General features: G+C 46.6%; 1 protein-coding gene across 1 annotated transcript in view; it reads left to right on the forward strand.

Moving 5' to 3' along the window:
* ASPDH (aspartate dehydrogenase domain containing) overlaps positions 1 to 14,482 on the forward strand; it is a 32,300-nt gene extending 17,818 nt beyond the window's left edge. Inside the window, exons 3-7 of the mRNA XM_066605906.1 lie at positions 7,512 to 7,596; positions 8,233 to 8,382; positions 8,841 to 9,067; positions 11,250 to 11,407; positions 14,130 to 14,482. Of these exons, the coding sequence (XP_066462003.1) occupies positions 7,512 to 7,596; positions 8,233 to 8,382; positions 8,841 to 9,067; positions 11,250 to 11,407; positions 14,130 to 14,167 (658 nt within the window). The 3' untranslated portion in view covers positions 14,168 to 14,482. The remainder of the gene's footprint in view (positions 1 to 7,511; positions 7,597 to 8,232; positions 8,383 to 8,840; positions 9,068 to 11,249; positions 11,408 to 14,129) is intronic.
* The last annotated feature ends 3,924 nt before the right edge of the window (positions 14,483 to 18,406 follow it).

An 18,406-nucleotide genomic window follows, 5' to 3' on the forward strand; every position in this document is an offset into this window, starting at 1 on the left:
CCAACAACTTTTACTTCTGAAAAGCCCTCATTAGCATGGCATACCTTTGCTAAGCACCACACTAGCTACAACAAAGCACAATCACTGCCTGGATGACACTCCGCTGCCACTTCTCCTGGGTTAAATGCTGCCCAACCGCCCCCCCTCCCCCCCACAGCGCACACCAAAGTGTCCCTGCGCAGCCTTCAGCTGCCCTCATGCCACGCCACACTCATGTCTATTTAGAAGTGCGTCTGCCATGATGAGGAACCGCAGGCACACACTGCAGAGGGTTGGCACGGCTAGGCAGCGACCCTCTTTAAAAGGGGCGGGGCGATAGCCCACAATGCTGTACAGAAGCAATGAGAAATATAATCCTGTGCCACCGCCATCAGGAGCTGCACACGTGGGCATAGCAATGGGGAACCTATGTGCCACACACTATTCATTCTGTCAAGGTGTCTGCATGCCCCAGTCAGACTGGTAATATGCACCTTAACAGTAACCGCGTTGGTGGTAATGTGGTGGTGACTGCGGACCTAGTAGCACGGTTGTATTTTGTTGGTTTTCGGAATGCGGCCAGGATTAAGTGGGCCGTGGCGGGGGGATGGTGGGGGGGCTCTCTTGTTGTGTCGGTAAAGGTGAAATTCTTGGACTACCACCAGACGAACCAATGCAAAGGCATTTGCCAAGAATGTTTTCCCTGTTGGAGGAGGAGGGGGATGTTTTTGAGGCACTACGTGTCCTCTCCACGTGTCCGTGGTTATATGCACCTTAACAGTAACCGCGTTGGTGGTAATGTGGTGGTGACTGCGGACCTAGTAGCACGGTTGTATTTTGTTGGTTTTCGGAATGTGGCCAGGATTAAGTGGGCCGTGGCGGGGGGATGGTGGGGGGGCTCTCTTGTTGTGTCGGTAAAGGTGAAATTCTTGGACTGCCACCAGACGAACCAATGCAAAGGCATTTGCCAAGAATGTTTTCCCTGTTGGAGGAGGAGGGGGATGTTTTTGAGGCACTACGTGTCCTCTCCACGTGTCCGTGGTTATATGCACCTTAACAGTAACCGCGTTGGTGGTAATGTGGTGGTGACTGCGGACCTAGTAGCACGGTTGTATTTTGTTGGTTTTCGGAATGTGGCCAGGATTAAGTGGGCCGTGGCGGGGGGATGGTGGGGGGGCTCTCTTGTTGTGTCGGTAAAGGTGAAATTCTTGGACTGCCACCAGACGAACCAATGCAAAGGCATTTGCCAAGAATGTTTTCATTGTTGGAGGAGGAGGGGGATGTTTTTGAGGCACTACGTGTCCTCTCCACGTGTCCGTGGTTATATGCACCTTAACAGTAACCGCGTTGGTGGGAAATGGCCTCGCCGCCATCATGTCTTTGGGAAGCCTCTGTTTCCACACCCCAGAGACATACCATTAGCAGCGGTATAGGCAGAGCCCAGAATTCGTAACATTTCAGCTGTAGCATTAGGACAGGCCCCACTAACATATCAGTAGCAGCATTATAGGAGGAGCGCAGTCTTCGTTCCATGTCAGCAATAGTAGCACTCAAGACAGGCCCCAGTAACAATTCCGAAGCAGCAGTATAGCGGGAGCGCAGTCTTCGTTCCATGTCAGCAATAGTAGCACTCAAGACAGGCCCCAGTAACAATTCCGAAGCAGCAGTATAGCGGGAGCGCAGTCTTCGTTCCATGTCAGCAATAGTAGCACTCAAGACAGGCCCCAGTAACAATTCCGAAGCAGCAGTATAGCGGGAGCGCAGTCTTCGTTCCATGTCAGCAATAGTAGCACTCAAGACAGGCCCCAGTAACAATTCCGAAGCAGCAGTATAGCGGGAGCGCAGTCTTCGTTCCATGTCAGCAATAGTAGCACTCAAGACAGGCCCCAGTAACAATTCTGAAGCAGCAGTATAGTGGGAGCGCAGTCTTAGTTCCATTTCAGTAGCCTTAGTATAGCCAAGGCACAAGTTACATTTATGTAGCTAAAGTGTAGGCCAACCCCACACACCTTTCTGTACCATGAGTGCAGGCGAAGAACATAGAAATTACTATGATTACACTGTAGGTGAGGGCCCCAAAAAATTGGTGTACCAACAGTACTAATGTACCTCAGTAAAAATTGGCCATGCCCAACCAAGATGGCAGGTGAATCGCTTTGGTTAATGTGGCTTAAGTGGTAACTAGGCCTGGAGGCAGCCCAGTGTAACGAAAAATTGGTTCAAGTTTAAGTTCCAACGCTTTTAAGCGCATTGAAACTTATAAAAATTGTTCAGAAAAATTATTTGAGTGAGCCTTGTGGCCCTAAGAAAAATTGCCCGTTCAGCGTGATTACGTGAGGTTTCAGGAGGAGGAGCAGGAGGAGGAGGAGGAATATTAGACACAGATTGATGAAGCAGAAATGTCCCCGTTTTGGATGGTGAGAGAGAACGTAGCTTCCATCCGCGGGTGCAGCCTACGTATTGCTTACGTATCGCTGCTGTCCGCTGGTGGAGAACAGAAGTCTGGGGAAATCCAGCCTTTGTTCATCTTGATGAGTGTTAGCCTGTCGGCACTGTCGGTTGACAAGCGGCTACGCTTATCTGTGATGATTCCCCCAGCCGCACTAAACACCCTCTCCGACAAGACGCTAGCCGCAGGACAAGCAAGCACCTCCAGGGCATACAGGGCTAGTTCAGGCCACGTGTCCAGCTTCGACACCCAGTAGTTGTAGGGGGCAGAGGCGTCACCAAGGATGGTCGTGCGATCGGCTACGTACTCCCTCACCATCCTTTTACAGTGCTCCCACCGACTCAGCCTTGACTGGGGAGCGGTGACACAGTCTTGGTGGGGAGCCATAAAGCTGGCCAGGCCCTTAAAGACTGTTGCACTGCCTGGGATGTACATGCTGCTCGATCTCCGCACCTCCCCTGCTACCTTGCCCTCGGTACTGCGCCTTCTGCCACTAGCGCTGTCAGATGGGAATTTTACCATCAGCTTGTCCGCAAGGGTCCTGTGGTATAGCAACACTCTCGAACCCCTTTCCTCTTCGGGAATGAGAGTGGGCAGGTTCTCCTTATAGCGTGGGTCGAGCAGTGTGTACACCCAGTAATCCGTTGTGGCCAGAATGCGTGCAACGCGAGGGTCACGAGAAAGGCATCCTAACATGAAGTCAGCCATGTGTGCCAGGGTACCAGTACGCAACACATGGCTGTCTTCACTAGGAAGATCACTTTCAGGATCCTCCTCCTCCTCCTCAGGCCATACACGCTGAAAGGATGACAGGCAATCAGCCGGTGTACCGTCAGCAGCGGGCCAAGCTGTCTCTTCCCCCTCCTCCTCATCCTCCTCATGCTCCTTCTCCTCCTCCTGTACGCGCTGAGAAATAGACAGGGGGGTGCCCTGACTATCCAGCGGCATACTGTCTTCCCCCGCCCCCGTTTCCGAGCGCAAAGCAGCTGCCTTTATGGTTTGCAGGGAATTTCTCAAGATGCATAGCAGAGGAATGGTGACGCTAATGATTGTAGCATCGCCGCTCACCACCTGGGTAGACTCCTCAAAATTACCAAGGACATGGCAGATGTCTGCCAACCAGGCCCACTCTTCTGAAAGGAATTGAGGAGGCTGACTCCCACTGCGCCGCCCATGTTGGAGTTGGTATTCGACTATAGCTCTACGTTGTTCATAGAGCCTGGCCAACATGTGGAGCGTAGAGTTCCACCGTGTGGGCACGTCGCACAGCAGTCGGTGCACTGGCAGCTTAAAGTGATGTTGCAGGGTGCGCAGGGTGGCAGCGTCCGTGTGGGACTTGCGGAAATGTGCGCAGAGCCGGCGCGCCTTTACGAGCAGGTCTGACAAGCGTGGGTAGCTTTTCAGAAAGCGCTGAACCACCAAATTAAAGACGTGGGCCAGGCATGGCACGTGCGTGAGGCTGCCGAGCTGCAGAGCCGCCACCAGGTTACGGCCGTTGTCACACACGACCATGCCCGGTTGGAGGCTCAGCGGCGCAAGCCAGCGGTCGGTCTGCTGTGTCAGACCCTGCAGCAGTTCGTGGGCCGTGTGCCTCTTATCGCCTAAGCTGAGTAGTTTCAGCACGGCCTGCTGACGCTTGCCCACCGCTGTGCTGCCACACCGCGCGACACCGACTGCTGGCGACATGCTGCTGCTAACACATCTTGATTGCGAGACAGAGGAGGAGGAGGAGGAGGAGGGTGCTTTAGTGGAGGAAGCATACACCTCCGCAGATACCAGCACCGAGCTGGGGCCCGCAATTCTGGGGGTGGGTAGGACGTGAGCGGTCCCAGGCTCTGACTCTGTCCCAGCCTCCACTAAATTCACCCAATGTGCCGTCAGGGAGATGTAGTGGCCCTGCCCGCCTGTGCTTGTCCACGTGTCCGTAGTTAAGTGGACCGTGGCAGTAACCGCGTTGGTGAGGGCGCGTACAATGTTGCGGGAGACGTGGTCGTGCAGGGCTGGGACGGCACATCGGGAAAAGTAGTGGCGACTGGGAACTGAGTAGCGCGGGGCCACCGCCTCCATGATACTTTTGAAGGACTCAGTTTCCACAACCCTATACGGCAGCATCTCAAGGCTGATGAATTTTGCTATGCGGACGGTTAACGTTTGAGCGTGCGGGTGCGTGGCGGCGTACTTGCGCTTGCGCTCGAACACTTGCGCAAGCGACGGCTGGACGGTGCGCTGAACTACACTGCTGGATGGGGCCGAGGACAGCGGAGATGAGGGTGTGGGTGCAGGCCATGAGGCGGTAGTGCCTGTGTCCTGAGAGGGGGGTTGCATCTCAGTGGCAGGTTGGGGCACAGGGGGAGAGGCAGGGGTGCAAACCGGAGGCGCTGAACGGCCTTCGTCCCACCTTGTGGGGTGCTTGGCCATCATATGTCTGCGCATGGTGGTGGTGGTGAGGCTGTTGGTGTTGGCTACCCGGCTGAGCTTTGCGCAACAAAGGTTGCACACCACTGTTCGTCGGTCATCAGGCGTCTCTGTGAAAAACTGCCAGACCTTAGAGCACCTCGGCCTCTGCAGGGTGGCATGGCGCAAGGGGGCGCTTTGGGAAACACTTGGTGGATTATTCGGTCTGGCCCTGCCTCTACCCCTGGCCACCGCACTGCCTCTTGCAACCTGCCCTGCTGATGCCCTTGACTCCCCCTCTGAAGACCTGTCCTCCTGAGTAAGCGTTGCACACCAGGTGGGGTCAGTCACCTCATCGTCCTGCTGCTCTTCCTCCGAATCCTCTGTGCGCTGCTCCCTCGGACTTACTGCCCTTACTACTACCTCACTGCAAGACAACTATGTCTGATCGTCATCGTCCTCCTCACCCACAGAAAGTTGTTGAGACAGTTGGCGGAAGTCCCCAGCCTCTTCCCCCGGACCCCGGGAACTTTCGAATGGTTGGGCATCAGTGACGATAAACTCCTCTGGTGGGAGAGGAACCGCTGCTGCCCAATCTGAGCAGGGGCCCGAGAACAGTTCCTGGGAGTCTTCCCGCTCCTGAGCAGGTGTCATTGTAGTGGAGTGAGGAGGCTGGGAGGAAGGAGGAGCAGCAGACAGAGGATTCGGATTTGCAGCAGTGGATGGCGCAGAACTGCGTGTTGACGATAGGTTGCTCGAAGCACTTTCTGCCATCCAGGACAGGACCTGCTCACACTGCTCATTTTCTAATAACCGTCTCCCGCGTGGACCCATTAATTGGGCGATGAATGTGGGGACGCCAGAAACGTGCCTCTCTCCTAATCGCGCAGCAGTCGGCTGCGACACACCGGGATCAGGAGCTCGGCCTGTGCCCACACCCTGACTTGGCCCTCCGCGTCCTCGGCCGCGTCCACGTCCTCTAGGCCTACCCCTACCCCTCAGCATGCTGTATTACCAGTGATTTGATTTCACAGGCAGGAAATAAATTGGCGCAAGACTGCAGGCCAAATATAATTTTTTCCCTTTTTGGAAAACGAAAGGCCCCACTGCCTCTAGTGAATGAATAATCTAAGTTTAATAACTGTGCTGTGTCCCTGCTAATGTGTCACAGAACGTGAGGGTAGCAGAGTTATTATAACTCTGGCAGAGCAGGTATTTTTTTCCCAATTAAGGAAAGCAAATGGCGAAGCCAGCAGTAAAGCGTAGCTGGGTGCGTCTGATTTTTCAACGTTGTTCACGCAGCTCACACGTGTCCACAGCCCTTAGGACGGACAGAGGCTGGACAAATCGATTTGTTTTCAGTTTTTTTCAACCAAAAGGCAGCACTGCGTATATTCAATGAACATGAGAAGTTTAATAACTGTGCTGTGTCCCTGCTAATGTGTCACAGAACGTGAGGGTAGCAGAGTTATTATAACTCTGGCAGAGCAGGTATTTTTTTCCCAATTAAGGAAAGCAAATGGCGAAGCCAGCAGTAAAGCGTAGCTGGGTGCGTCTGATTTTTCAACGTTGTTCACGCAGCTCACACGTGTCCACAGCCCTTAGGACGGACAGAGGCTGGACAAATAGATTTGTTTTCAGTTGTTTTACAAGCAAAAGGCCGCACTGCGTATATTCAATGAATAATAACTGTGTTGTGGCCCTGCCTATACAATTCTGTGCCTGTAGTATCAATGGAGGGTGCAATGCTCTGCAGAGGCGATTTTGAGAAGAAAAAAAATATGCAGCACAGCTAACAGCAGCCAGCACAGTACTGCACACGGTTAAATATGGCCCTAGAAAGGACCGTTGAGGTTCTTGAAGGCTACACTCACTCCTAACACTCTCCCTGCCTATCCAACACTTCTGTCCCTAATGCCGGGTGCAACGCTCTGCAGAGGCGATTTTGAGAAAAAAAAATAATTGCCACTGCTAACAGCAGCCAACACACAGCTATCAGTGGCCCTAATAAGGACCTTTGGGGGTCTTGAAGCCTACACTAACTACCAATTCTTTCCCTACAGCAGCTCCGGTACAAACAGCACTGTCCCTCATCTAACTCACCAGGCATCTGAGGCGAGCCGCGGGAGGGGCCGACTTTTATATTAGGCGGACACCTGATCTCCCCAGCCACTCACAGCAGGGGGGTGGTATAGGGCTTAAACGTTGCAGGGGGAAGTTGTAATGCCTTCCCTGTCTTTCAATTGGCCAGAAAAGCGCGCAAACGTCTCAGGGAAGGAAGTGAAAGTAACCAGAACACCGCATGGTGTTCGTTACGAATAACGAACATCCCGAACACCCTAATATTCGCACGAATATCAAGCTCGGACGAACACGTTCGCTCATCTCTAGTTGTGACCCCTTTACTTTTCCTATTTAGGACCTAAAGAATGGTTGTGTCAAATTTCAAGTTTGACACCGGGAAGTTGGAGAATTAGTGGTGAGCCAGTCAGTCAGTCAATGAGGGCTTTCGCCTTTATAGATATATATTAATATAAAAAATATGCTGTGTATATATACAGATATATACACATTAGTAATAATCGAACACCGCAAGGCGCAGATGCTCAACGGGTTGTACCAGCGATAGGCTCTCTGAAGTGTCTTCGATACTGTACGGTGCCTTGATAGAGAACATATGTCTTTGCAGAGAAGCAGATCTCATCATCGAGGTAGCACATCCCTCTGTAACCAGAACATATGGTGAACACTTCTTGTCGGCAGCAAACTTACTGGTAAGAAGCTTCCCGGCTGCTTTAGGGCAGCAGAGACATTTACTGAGTCACACGTTTCCCATTTTGGGAGCATTTCTCTGATCCCTGAGTATTCCTCTTCCCATGTCTAGGTTGGGTGGAGTCAGCGGGTGACTATACTCGGTCTGCATCTTCCTATGGAGAATAGAGTAGTCCCCTGCCAGCTCGGCAGACACAACATTTCCATTGTGATTTAGGGCTTATATCTAACCTGAATGAGAAGAATCCCTTCCCCTTTGCTGGCAGTTCAAACTCTTCGCCAGAGCACAGGAGTTTAAAAATTACAGTGGGAAGATGGATGGTGACTGATTTTGTCCCAGACGTGGTTTAACTACAGAGCAAGTCCTTTTCCCAGCTGTGCAAATCATGGCTGGGAAAAGAGGTAGTGAAAACGAAACTACTGAAATCCCATAGAGATCAGTGGTTTAGTTTTGTCCCGTTTTATGGCTCCCGGCGGTATAAGGGGACAGAACCACGCTGGTCTGGATCGGCCCTTAGATATAAATATGACAGGTTTCATTGTGGACACGTGTGACTACTGAGAGGAGAACAAAAAGATTTTCATCTTTGGTTTTTACCTGGAGGCCACAGATAAATTGTTGCTCCTCATTTTGCTAGGTTGGATCTCCCACAGCATTAGCTGATGAAGACACTGAGAGAAGACTTAGAGGAAGAGCCAAGCTGTCTGGTTACACACTGTATATTCCTAGTGGGGCCTTGTGGGGAGGAGAAGACATCATGAAAATGGCAGATAGAGGAACGCTCCGTGTAAGTTCTTTATAGACAAACTTTGCTCCATGGTCGGGGGTGATAACAACAAATGGGCTAAAAAGAATGGTGACCTTTTGTGTATTCCGCCATTATAAAAAATCATTGAAATTTATGCAAATCCACAAGGGAGCAAAAAGATCTACAACTTGTCCTGCGTTATGTCAGGAGGTAAAAACCATACATACACTAAATGGCCCCTTTATTAGAGCCACCGGCCCATTGGTATTTTCCTGTATGGTAATTCTCCCCATGACCCCGGCGTGCGGCATAAAATCACATTACAAGTTTTCCACGGATCAGTTTCAGTGTGAATCTATATTAGATGGGAAAATCCAGTGATCGGAGTGACTTCCAACAAGGCCCGGTCATCGGTGCTATACTAGCCGGGACATCACTGCCAACTGCAGGGGTATTCTCATGTATGACAACTGTTTATACTTCATTCTCTTCTCCAGAGCCTGAAGATCACAATGACCAAACACCCAAGCAGCTTCAAACTGGAAGGCAAGTTAGCAGAAAAAGATCTCTCAACCATACAAGAACGCACAGTCTTGTATGAAGGCCCAACACGGCAACTGTGCCCCATGGCTCCTAATAATGTCAACACTATGGCAGCTGCCTCTTTGGCTGCCCACACCCTAGGATTTGACAAAGTAATTGGTGTATTGGTAGCTGATCCCAGGTAAGATCGCACACTCTCCCAGACTCTGCTTGTATTACTTGGTCTATGTTCAGATATTTATTGGTGCCCAAGACTTACAGATAAATATGGTGAGTAGATGGCTAGGGACAGCCAGTAAGTTTGGAGGAGGGTGATCATTTTAACATATGCATTCTGATACAGAGGCCTCCTGGACTCAATTATTGGTTTCATGTTTGCAGTCATTACTGGAGCGGGTGAAGATACCAGTGAAGATACCACTGCAGTACATGATGGCAATAATCCAAGTGCTTGCAAGGATGACCTTCCCGGCATTACCTGCACTAGATTTACTTCATAAGTCACAATGTGTTAGCATGAAAACACAAAAAATACACCTTAAAGTGCATCAGTCCCACATGATATTCTGGCCAAGGTACCAGAACAGGGGCATTGACATGGAGTGCTATGCTCAGGGGGAGAGTGCTGACTGGTATCTACCTGCACTCCTGAGTGACTGTCAGTACTAGTACTCAACTACACCTCAGGAGTAAAAAAAAGTGCTTTCTAACTTCTGCTCACTCTCCTTACACCTGAGTGACTGCCGGCTTGCTGGAAGTACTAGTACAGACTCAGCAGTCACTCAGGCGTAAGGAGAGTACTGCCCGACCCCTACTCAGCCCCCTAAGTGACAACCATCTCACTAGAAGTACTAGTACAGACTTGCTGTCGGTGAGAGTAGTGCTGCCCTATCATAGGAGGGTGCCCAGGATACCAATTAGAAGTGGGCACAGTCTTGTAGGCTGAGGGTGCAGTGCTTTTGAGAACATGGTAGTCTCTTCTGGAACTCAATTGACAATATGAAAAAAAGATTTGGTACCGTGTTAGCCAGTAGAGTAAACTGTGATTGTTCTCATCAAGAGAAACCAAGTAATCTTGTAGATATGATACCTTCTAATGTCTAACAAAAATACATGATGTTGCAGCAAGCTTTCTATATGCATCAGAGATAAGAGACATCATAAAACTCTCACTTTCCTCGGCTCAGTTGACTGATTTAGTACTTCTTTCTCTGCTCAGACTGTCTCAAATTTCTGTGTGTGAACATTTATTTAGATCAGGAGGGGTGTCCCCCTCCCCTCTGCATCTGTATGTTATAATTACTCTTCACAGAGGCAAGAAGTCTAGGAATCAGTTAAATGCCCTTCACAGTTTAGATAAAATTTAAAATAACATAATTTTATTTGTATAATACCTAAAAATCCAAGTACAGGGCACACCACAGGTTCCTCCAAGGGACAAAACAAATTAGGTCCCAGGGGAAATGACAAACATACAAGAACAGACACACATAGAAGACGCATAAAGGCACCTAGGATACTTTGCACCACAACCAGGTGGATATCGTTCCAGTATCAACAGATAGTTGTATAGATGCAAACACAAAATTCAAGGACTGTATCCTACATCTGCCCATTTGAGTAGGTATATGTATGTCCGAATTTCATACACAAATATTCTTAGAGTGTAGAAAAAATGGAAAACACCATATTCGTCCCGATTTGGGGTTGCGTATAAATCGCTCCTTGTTTACGTGGGCGTATATACAAATAACCTTGCTCACGTAGCGCTGGTGCAAATGCTATTTTACTGAAATTCAAAATTCAAAAACACAGTTCATTAATTACAGCTTACTGGTGGATGATCCGCAGTGTTTACGCCACGTGGAAACATACCCTATATGTTACATAAACCTACCCTTATAATGTTCAGTCAGTGCGCAGCGTGTAACAGTGATTGCAAAATAGTTGCGCAATCACTTCTGTTATTCTTTTTATTAAGCAAGGTTAATAGTGAGCCGACTGGATTAATTGTATAGACTTATTTAAGAAAAAAATACAATACAACGGTAATTGGATTACATTATTCCCCATAATTGGAAAACCTTACGGATATCATATTTGAATTCAGCGCACTAACATTACCATAAGCCACCTATCTACTTATCTGTTACAAAAGTTGTGTTGCACAGTGTTATAGATGTAGCCTGTAGGGGGTGACATTATAGTCTGAATTATTCATCTCACTCATGAGTACATGTGACGACCGATCCAGGTAACTCACCTGGAATGCTGTATGCAAACAAAGGATGCAGAAACCGTGTGGTAATCATGATTGATGTTGGGAGTCCAGCATTTGTGCAGCATATTTTTCTTCTCCACAGTGTCCCAGACCGGCATCTGGTGGACATTGAGGTAACTGGACCAACAAATGAGACAACTGGTCTAGTGTTCAGTGTGACAACAAGGCGCAGTAACCCCGCAGCACCTGGAGCAGTGACTGGAGCTGCCACCTTTGGGTCATTCTGGAGCAGCGTCCTGGGTAAGATGTTCTTCTAGACCCACTGACTTCTGAATCAACATGTTGGGGCAGTCATAGTAGCCTGCATTGACTTCTTAGGGACACTTCCCAGAGCAAGGAACTTTCATTCAAGAAAGAGATTTGGGATCACAGCAGGGTTTTTCCACGTGTGCTCAGTGCACAACATGGCAGCACGTCAGTTGATCCCTCCCATCCGTACAAAAAACTTTAACTAAATCGCTGTACCTGCTCATGCTGCAATGGTGGTCACCCCAGTTTTGGAAGCACAGTGGGAAGGCAATGCTGTATCTACATATATAAAGACGAAAGCCCTCACTGACTGACTCGCTACTAATTCTCTAACTTCCTGATGCCGTACACACATGAAATTTGGCACAACCATTCTTTAGGTCCTAAATAGGAAAAGTAAAGGGGTCACAACTTGATTATTCAATGCTAAGTGCAAAAGTAAATGCACACCTATGCAATGTACCTAATCTAATTCTCAAACTTCCCAATGTCGTACACACTTGAAATTTGGTACCACCATTCTTTAGGTCCTACTTTACATAGGAAATGTAAAGGGGTCGCAACTTGATTATTCAATGCTAACTGCAAAAGTAAGTGCACCCCTATCTAATGTACCTAATCTAATTCTTTTACTTTCTGGTGTCGTACAAGCAGCCCAGCGCAAGGGACCCAAACACTGGCTGAAAATCAGGGTAGGACTTATTATCGAGGTAGGGCTTATTATTAGGGAAACACGGTAATAAGAAAAGTAAAGGAGTTGCAACTTCAATATTGAATTCTAAGCATGAAAAACTGTGAAAATTTGCGATACATGTCATAGTTCTTTTCTCAGAAACCATAAAACCTAGGGAAATTATTTGTATACTGAGGGGAATCTAGCTTACAGCTATGCGTATTTACTGAGGAAAATAAAACTGACCTCTGTGTGTATATATACTGAAGAGAATCTACCTCCCCTCTATGTGTATATACTGAAGAGAATCTACCTCACCTCTATGTGTATATACTGAGGAGAGTCTACCTCACCTCTATGTGTATATACCGAGGAGAATTTACCTCACCTGTATGTGTATATACTGGGGAGAATCTACCTCACATCACTGTGTATATACTGAGGACAATCTACCTCACCTTTATGTGTATATACTGAGGAGAATCCAACTGACCTCTGTGTGTATATACTGAAAGGCTGTAAAGTACGTAAGGAAGCGGTCTTTAAGGCAAAGAAAGGCCTGCAACCTCCACTCAGTGGTAAATGTGAATAGAAAAGGGGCAGTACCTTTAAAGATATAAAGTGAGATGAGTGGGAGGGGTGGCACATTCCGCAGAGGGACATGGGTACATGCAGTCTGAGGAGAATCTAAAGCTTCTCTATGTGTATGCATATTTCATTCCTTGGTTCCTTCGAAGTAACCATGACTTCGGAAACTTTTCTGTGTGAACAACACGTAAACACCTGTACCAAATTAACTCAGGTGAAACCAAGTATATCAGCTAGTTAGTATATAAATCTGTTATTCAAGCAGTGCCATGTGCATGAAAGCACTATGGAGCAGACTAACATAGACCCATGTTTAATATACTGGTGTAAGTCAACATTGTGCTGGGGTGATGTGCACATCTTTGGACAATCTGTGTGCCAAATATAAAATATATACCAGCTAAAAGCTGGCATCTGTTTCAGATGTAATCTACTGCAGTTTCTGGGTGATGAACTATAGTAAATGTGATGGACGCAAGAAGCCCCGATCCTTAATGCTGAGCCCTTGTTTAAAAAGTGGTAGAGCCAACCTAAAATACCAAAAGATCACACATTTAGGTGCAAAAGATGCTGTGCGACTTCTAGAAAACTGGCATAAAGACTTCAGTAAATCTGCCCCTCTGCACGTGTGAATACTAGTAATAGTGGTGGGAGGCTTCCTGGGGGGGCTTCTTGTAAAGTCTCTGGCTTACTTGTATCGAAGCCAGTTTTGAGTTTTTGGAGTTGATGGGGTGAATATATGTAGGGTCTAGAGTGGCCGGGGATAAAACAAGGAGTTGGGGTTAGGACCCGAGCAGAAAAAGATGATGAGAGATCATTTAGGGTACAGTAAAACAGAGTTAACTCATTCCTTCCAAACTGAGAACTTACCCTAACGTTGGGTTCTGATTCTGCATTAACCAGATGCTTTCAAAACCCTGCCCACCCATGGCGCTAATGGCTGCACAATCTTATCACGGGGTCATTGGTTGCCATAGGTGGGGTTGTGAACATATTCAGTTAGCACAGTGTCTGAGTCAAGCCTAAAAGTTAGAGGCCCAAAGCTGGAAGTAGAGCTCCCTAGACTGATGACAGTTGGGACTCTAGTGAAGTCTGCCAGGAGCAGAGACCTGACTGGCACACAATTTTTTATCCTTATCAATGATTATAACTAGCCGGCTGGAATAACGATAGTTATGTGTGGACGGTGCGCAGTAGTTGTAGAGCAGGGCCACTTCTACCACATGTATGGAGGGATGTATGTATGCATGATATATGTATTCATGTATGTATGATTTATGTATAAAGGATATATGCATGATGTATGGGTGTATAGTATAGATATATGGTTGAATGGTGTATGCACCCAGGAACAGCACAGCATAGAATGCGGGGTGACGGCTGATGGGACCACATCTTACACTTTAGGAGGTATTTTCATGTTCTAGTCACTTTCTCTAATTCATCTTGCAGCTTGTAAAGGTCACGGAGGACGAATGTTTTTCTGCTAGTGAAGTAATTCACATGGTTTGCCACCTTCACATCCTGAAGAGCATTGGCATCTTCTTCACTTCTCATCGGCGACTTTCCAGTTCAGTATTGAAGATTCTCCCATTACTGTCTTCATGTCATTTGAGAGTTTATGGTACTTGGACGCAATTGGACAGATGTGGGGTCCCTGTGCTGCTGTGATTTCCACCATTGTGCATAGCGTTTACACTGTAAAGTCCCTGCGGAAAACTTCTAGAGAGAATCAATACATGAGTTGTCAACACTGTAGACTGCATTTTTGATATTTGATGGCTCATAGCTTGTTTTTTTTATAATAGCATGAAATTACATATTATTGAAAGATAATTTAATGTAAAATGCAATGCAACAAAATTTATGAAAAAAAATCGTAGTAGAAGAGTTGTAATAAACAAGAAAAGTGAGACACAATGAAAAAAACAAACATTAAAAACTTCCCAGGTAGCACATCAGTTAGTACTTAATTGGGAAATATCTAGCCTTAATTGTGGCCTTACAATGTCTTCCCATCGACTGAACCAAGTTTTTCAGTTCTTCAGATGATATATATATATATATAATATAATATATATATATATTATATATATATATAATTCTGATTTCACATTATATTAATTGTGTTTTATTCCTTGGTTACCTCGGATTGACAGGTTTCTTTAATCAGCTCGATAGGTCAAGGCTAATTTTAGGCTTTTCTAGAAGTGTAATACTCAGACTGGAAGCTTGCGCAGTACATAGGAAGTGAGCCGGCATCAGAATCAGCACATGTCCATACTGCCACTTGTAACTGTATTGGAGGGACCCTTCCTCATTTTGACCCTCTGTAAAGGCCAATTATGTCATCATAAATTAATAAATGTCCCACATTGCCCCACATGTCCACCTAGTCCTCACAGTCCGAAGACACAATTATCAGTTTTGGCTACTGCAGATTGTGAAGATCGTGGCGATGATGATGACTCGGAGTAATCATGCCAGACTTCTGGTGGACTTGTCGAATCCTTGCCATGATCATTGGGTCTTGGTGTTATGCCATGTAGTTGAAGCTTCTGGTTGAGTTATAGGAAAATTGTCCTCTGTTGCAGGAGGTTATTAAAGAGACCCCACTATGTGAGCAGCTCCAACTGACCCTTCTATAAGCGAGTCCTCCACCAAGATGGAGCAACTACAATATACCACGTGAAAAAAAGCTCCATCAGTCCCTTCTGTAAAATGTCTCTGGCTTCAAGGTTTAATGGTGTCCAAATAAGACCCCCCTATCAACATGTGCCTCCTGGCCAATTCCAAGGGTAAAAGAGGGAGAGAAATGCAGGAAAAGTAAGAACTCTTGTGGATGATGAAGTTGGTAGACAGTTGGGACTACAGATAAGTAGGGGACATAACAGAGGCCAAGGGCCGTGGTTGAAGGCCCACATGACAATGTTTGTAGGGATCGTGAGCCGAAGGGTTAACGGAGGTAGGATGAGGGGTGAGGGGAAAGCCAGTATAGGAATTGATAAAAGGAAGATAAAGACGCAGTTGTAAGAAAAACCTGAAAAATGAAGAACCTACCTGATGGAGAGCGAAGCGGTCCTGGAGCAACTCAGCGTTGCTGCCAGCATCCATGGACTGGAGTGGCTGGGGCAACAGGTGGAGGGAGTCCTATATGGCGATCGTTCCTCCTGTCAGTCGGGAGCAGCGGCTGCAGAGAGCGAGGCCGCCAACATACCTCAGCCTTACAGTGGCACTTCAGACCTGGCAGTATCTGAGCAGGCCCACCGGGGACCCTCGAGGCAGCAGATTCGTCTTCGCAGACAGTCTGAATTTCGGAAGGTTCACCAGTTATGGAAATTGAAACAGTGGTGACTTCTTAACAGGACTAACAGGATACTATCAGCCTTGTTCCATAATCCCGGTTATTTAGTTCCTGTCTCCTGGTCCTGACCTCGCCTCTGTCCCTGATTAGGCTTATTATAAAAGCCTGACCCTGCCACTGCAACAGTGCAGGATTAATCTGCTTCACAGCACTGTTGCCTGCTCCTCCGCTATTTCTGCAAGACCTCCTGATACTGACTTCTGGCTTCCTCTCTGACTAATGCTACAAGCCTCATCCATTTGTGCTGCAAACCGAAACTTCCCGTTGCTGACTTCTGTTTTCCTCTCTGACTATGCTACCTGATTCATCCATTTCTACTGCAATCTGAGACCTCCCATTGCTGATCTCTGGCTCATCCTTGACTACTCTCCGCACCTACGGCCATTACACCTGAGGCTTGAGCCTTGTGCTCGAAACCGCTACAAAAGGGAGGGGTGTGGCACGATTGCAGTACAGATGGAGAAGGACAGAGACAGAATATAGTTACACAATATAGCAAAAGGGGAGGTGTCGTATGTTTTGAGGCCCCGCTGGGTTTGCACTCAAAAATGGTCAGAGAAAAAGCAGGATGAATATGTAGAGATATTCTCTCTCCTCCATTTGGAAAAATTAAATTTGGATAATAGGAAGAGGATGGAAATGAAAAAAAAAGAAAATGGCATTTCATCCCGGTGATGTTCACAAACTGCTTACAAGCATTCACAATTTTAGCCAGCATCATTGGGGAAAAGGCACCTGAAAATTGTTCCACTCATATTTGTTATAAGGATGCTACAGGGGAAGTGTACCGAGTATACGGTGGCCAGACTTGGCTGCAATACGATGAACAGTTCAGGCAAAGGAACGTGGTTTGCACAAATATTAGATGGGATCACAGGGACATTGGCCTGCAGTTGAGGGTGATGGCCCAGGTATGATATGGGCAGTCCTTTGAAGGGGAGCTGGGTCATCTGGCTTGGTCAGTAGTTCCCATGCTTCCAGGCAGTATGGTCAGTCAGCAGGGCAAAAGACAGGCCTGTATTGGCAGTTTAATGCAAGTTTGTCGGGAGCTGTAGATTAGAGCATATCTGGTCCCACAGTAACGGGACTTAATGCTGAGGCTACGGGAAGATATAGGTGCAAGAGATAAACAAGTGGAATCTCTATGGGTAGAAATACAGGGAGAGAAAAAAAATAACAAAATATTGATAGGAATTTTCTATAGGCCACCAAAAGCAACTGAAGAAACTGAAATCATAATATTAAGCAAATAGAAGAGGTGTCAAACCGCAATGAAGTAATTATTTTGAGGGACTTTAATTATCTGGATATAATATGGGAAGACAAAACCTGCAAATCTCACAAGGGTGAGTTCTTGAGAACAATTAACGATAACTACCTTTCCCAACTTGTGCAGAAGCCAACTAGAGAAAGAGCCACTTTGGACTTAGTATTAAATAACAAACCGGACAGAATCATGGGGGTGCAGGTCAAGGAAAATAGTGATCAGAATATAATTAATTTCCAGCTGTCATTCAATAAGAAGCCTTATCAGGGAGAGACAAAGAAACTAAACTTCAGTAAAGTAGAATTTGATCAGCTCAGAACTACTATCGGTAACATTAATTGGGACATCATCCTCAAAAATAACAGTACAGATGACAACTAGGAGAAGTTTAAAAACATCCTAATGACCTCATGTGAGCAGTTCATACCACTTAAAAAATAAAATAACCAATGTGGCTCGACAAGACGGTAAGGGGGGCAATAAAGAAGAAAAAGAAAGGGTTTAAACTACTAAAACAAGAAGGCAGCGAAGAAGCACTAAAATCATACAGGGAAAAAACAAAATATGTAAAGAAAAGATCAAAACTGCCAAGGAGGATGCAGAAAGACTGATCGCCAAAGTGAACAAAAACAACCTTAAACTATTCTTCAATTATATTAACAGCAAAAGGATTGCACTGAGAGCACTGGCCTGCTAACAGATAATGCAGGAGAAACCATAGAAGACGATGGGGGGGGGAAGGCAAATCTATTAACCAGTTTCTTTTCAAGTGTATTCACAAATTAACCCCTTAGTGACGAAGCCTGTTTGCGCCTTAGTGAAGGAGCCAAATTTTGAAAATCTGACATGTGTCACTTAACATAGCATAACTCCGTAAAGGCTTTACATATCCAAGTGATTCTGACATTGTTTTTTCGCCACATGTTGTACTTCATATAGGTGGAAAAATAGACTGATAGTATTTATGAATATTTATTAAAAGTGCCAATATTGGGAAAATGTTGAAAAAAATTGTCATTTTTTCACATTTTCAACTGTAAATACGCAAATATGTGCAAACATACTGTACAAATTTTTGCTAAGGTATATATTTCCATC

Source organism: Eleutherodactylus coqui, chromosome 6, assembly GCF_035609145.1.
Source record: "Eleutherodactylus coqui strain aEleCoq1 chromosome 6, aEleCoq1.hap1, whole genome shotgun sequence".
Lineage (NCBI taxonomy): Eukaryota > Metazoa > Chordata > Amphibia > Anura > Eleutherodactylidae > Eleutherodactylus > Eleutherodactylus coqui.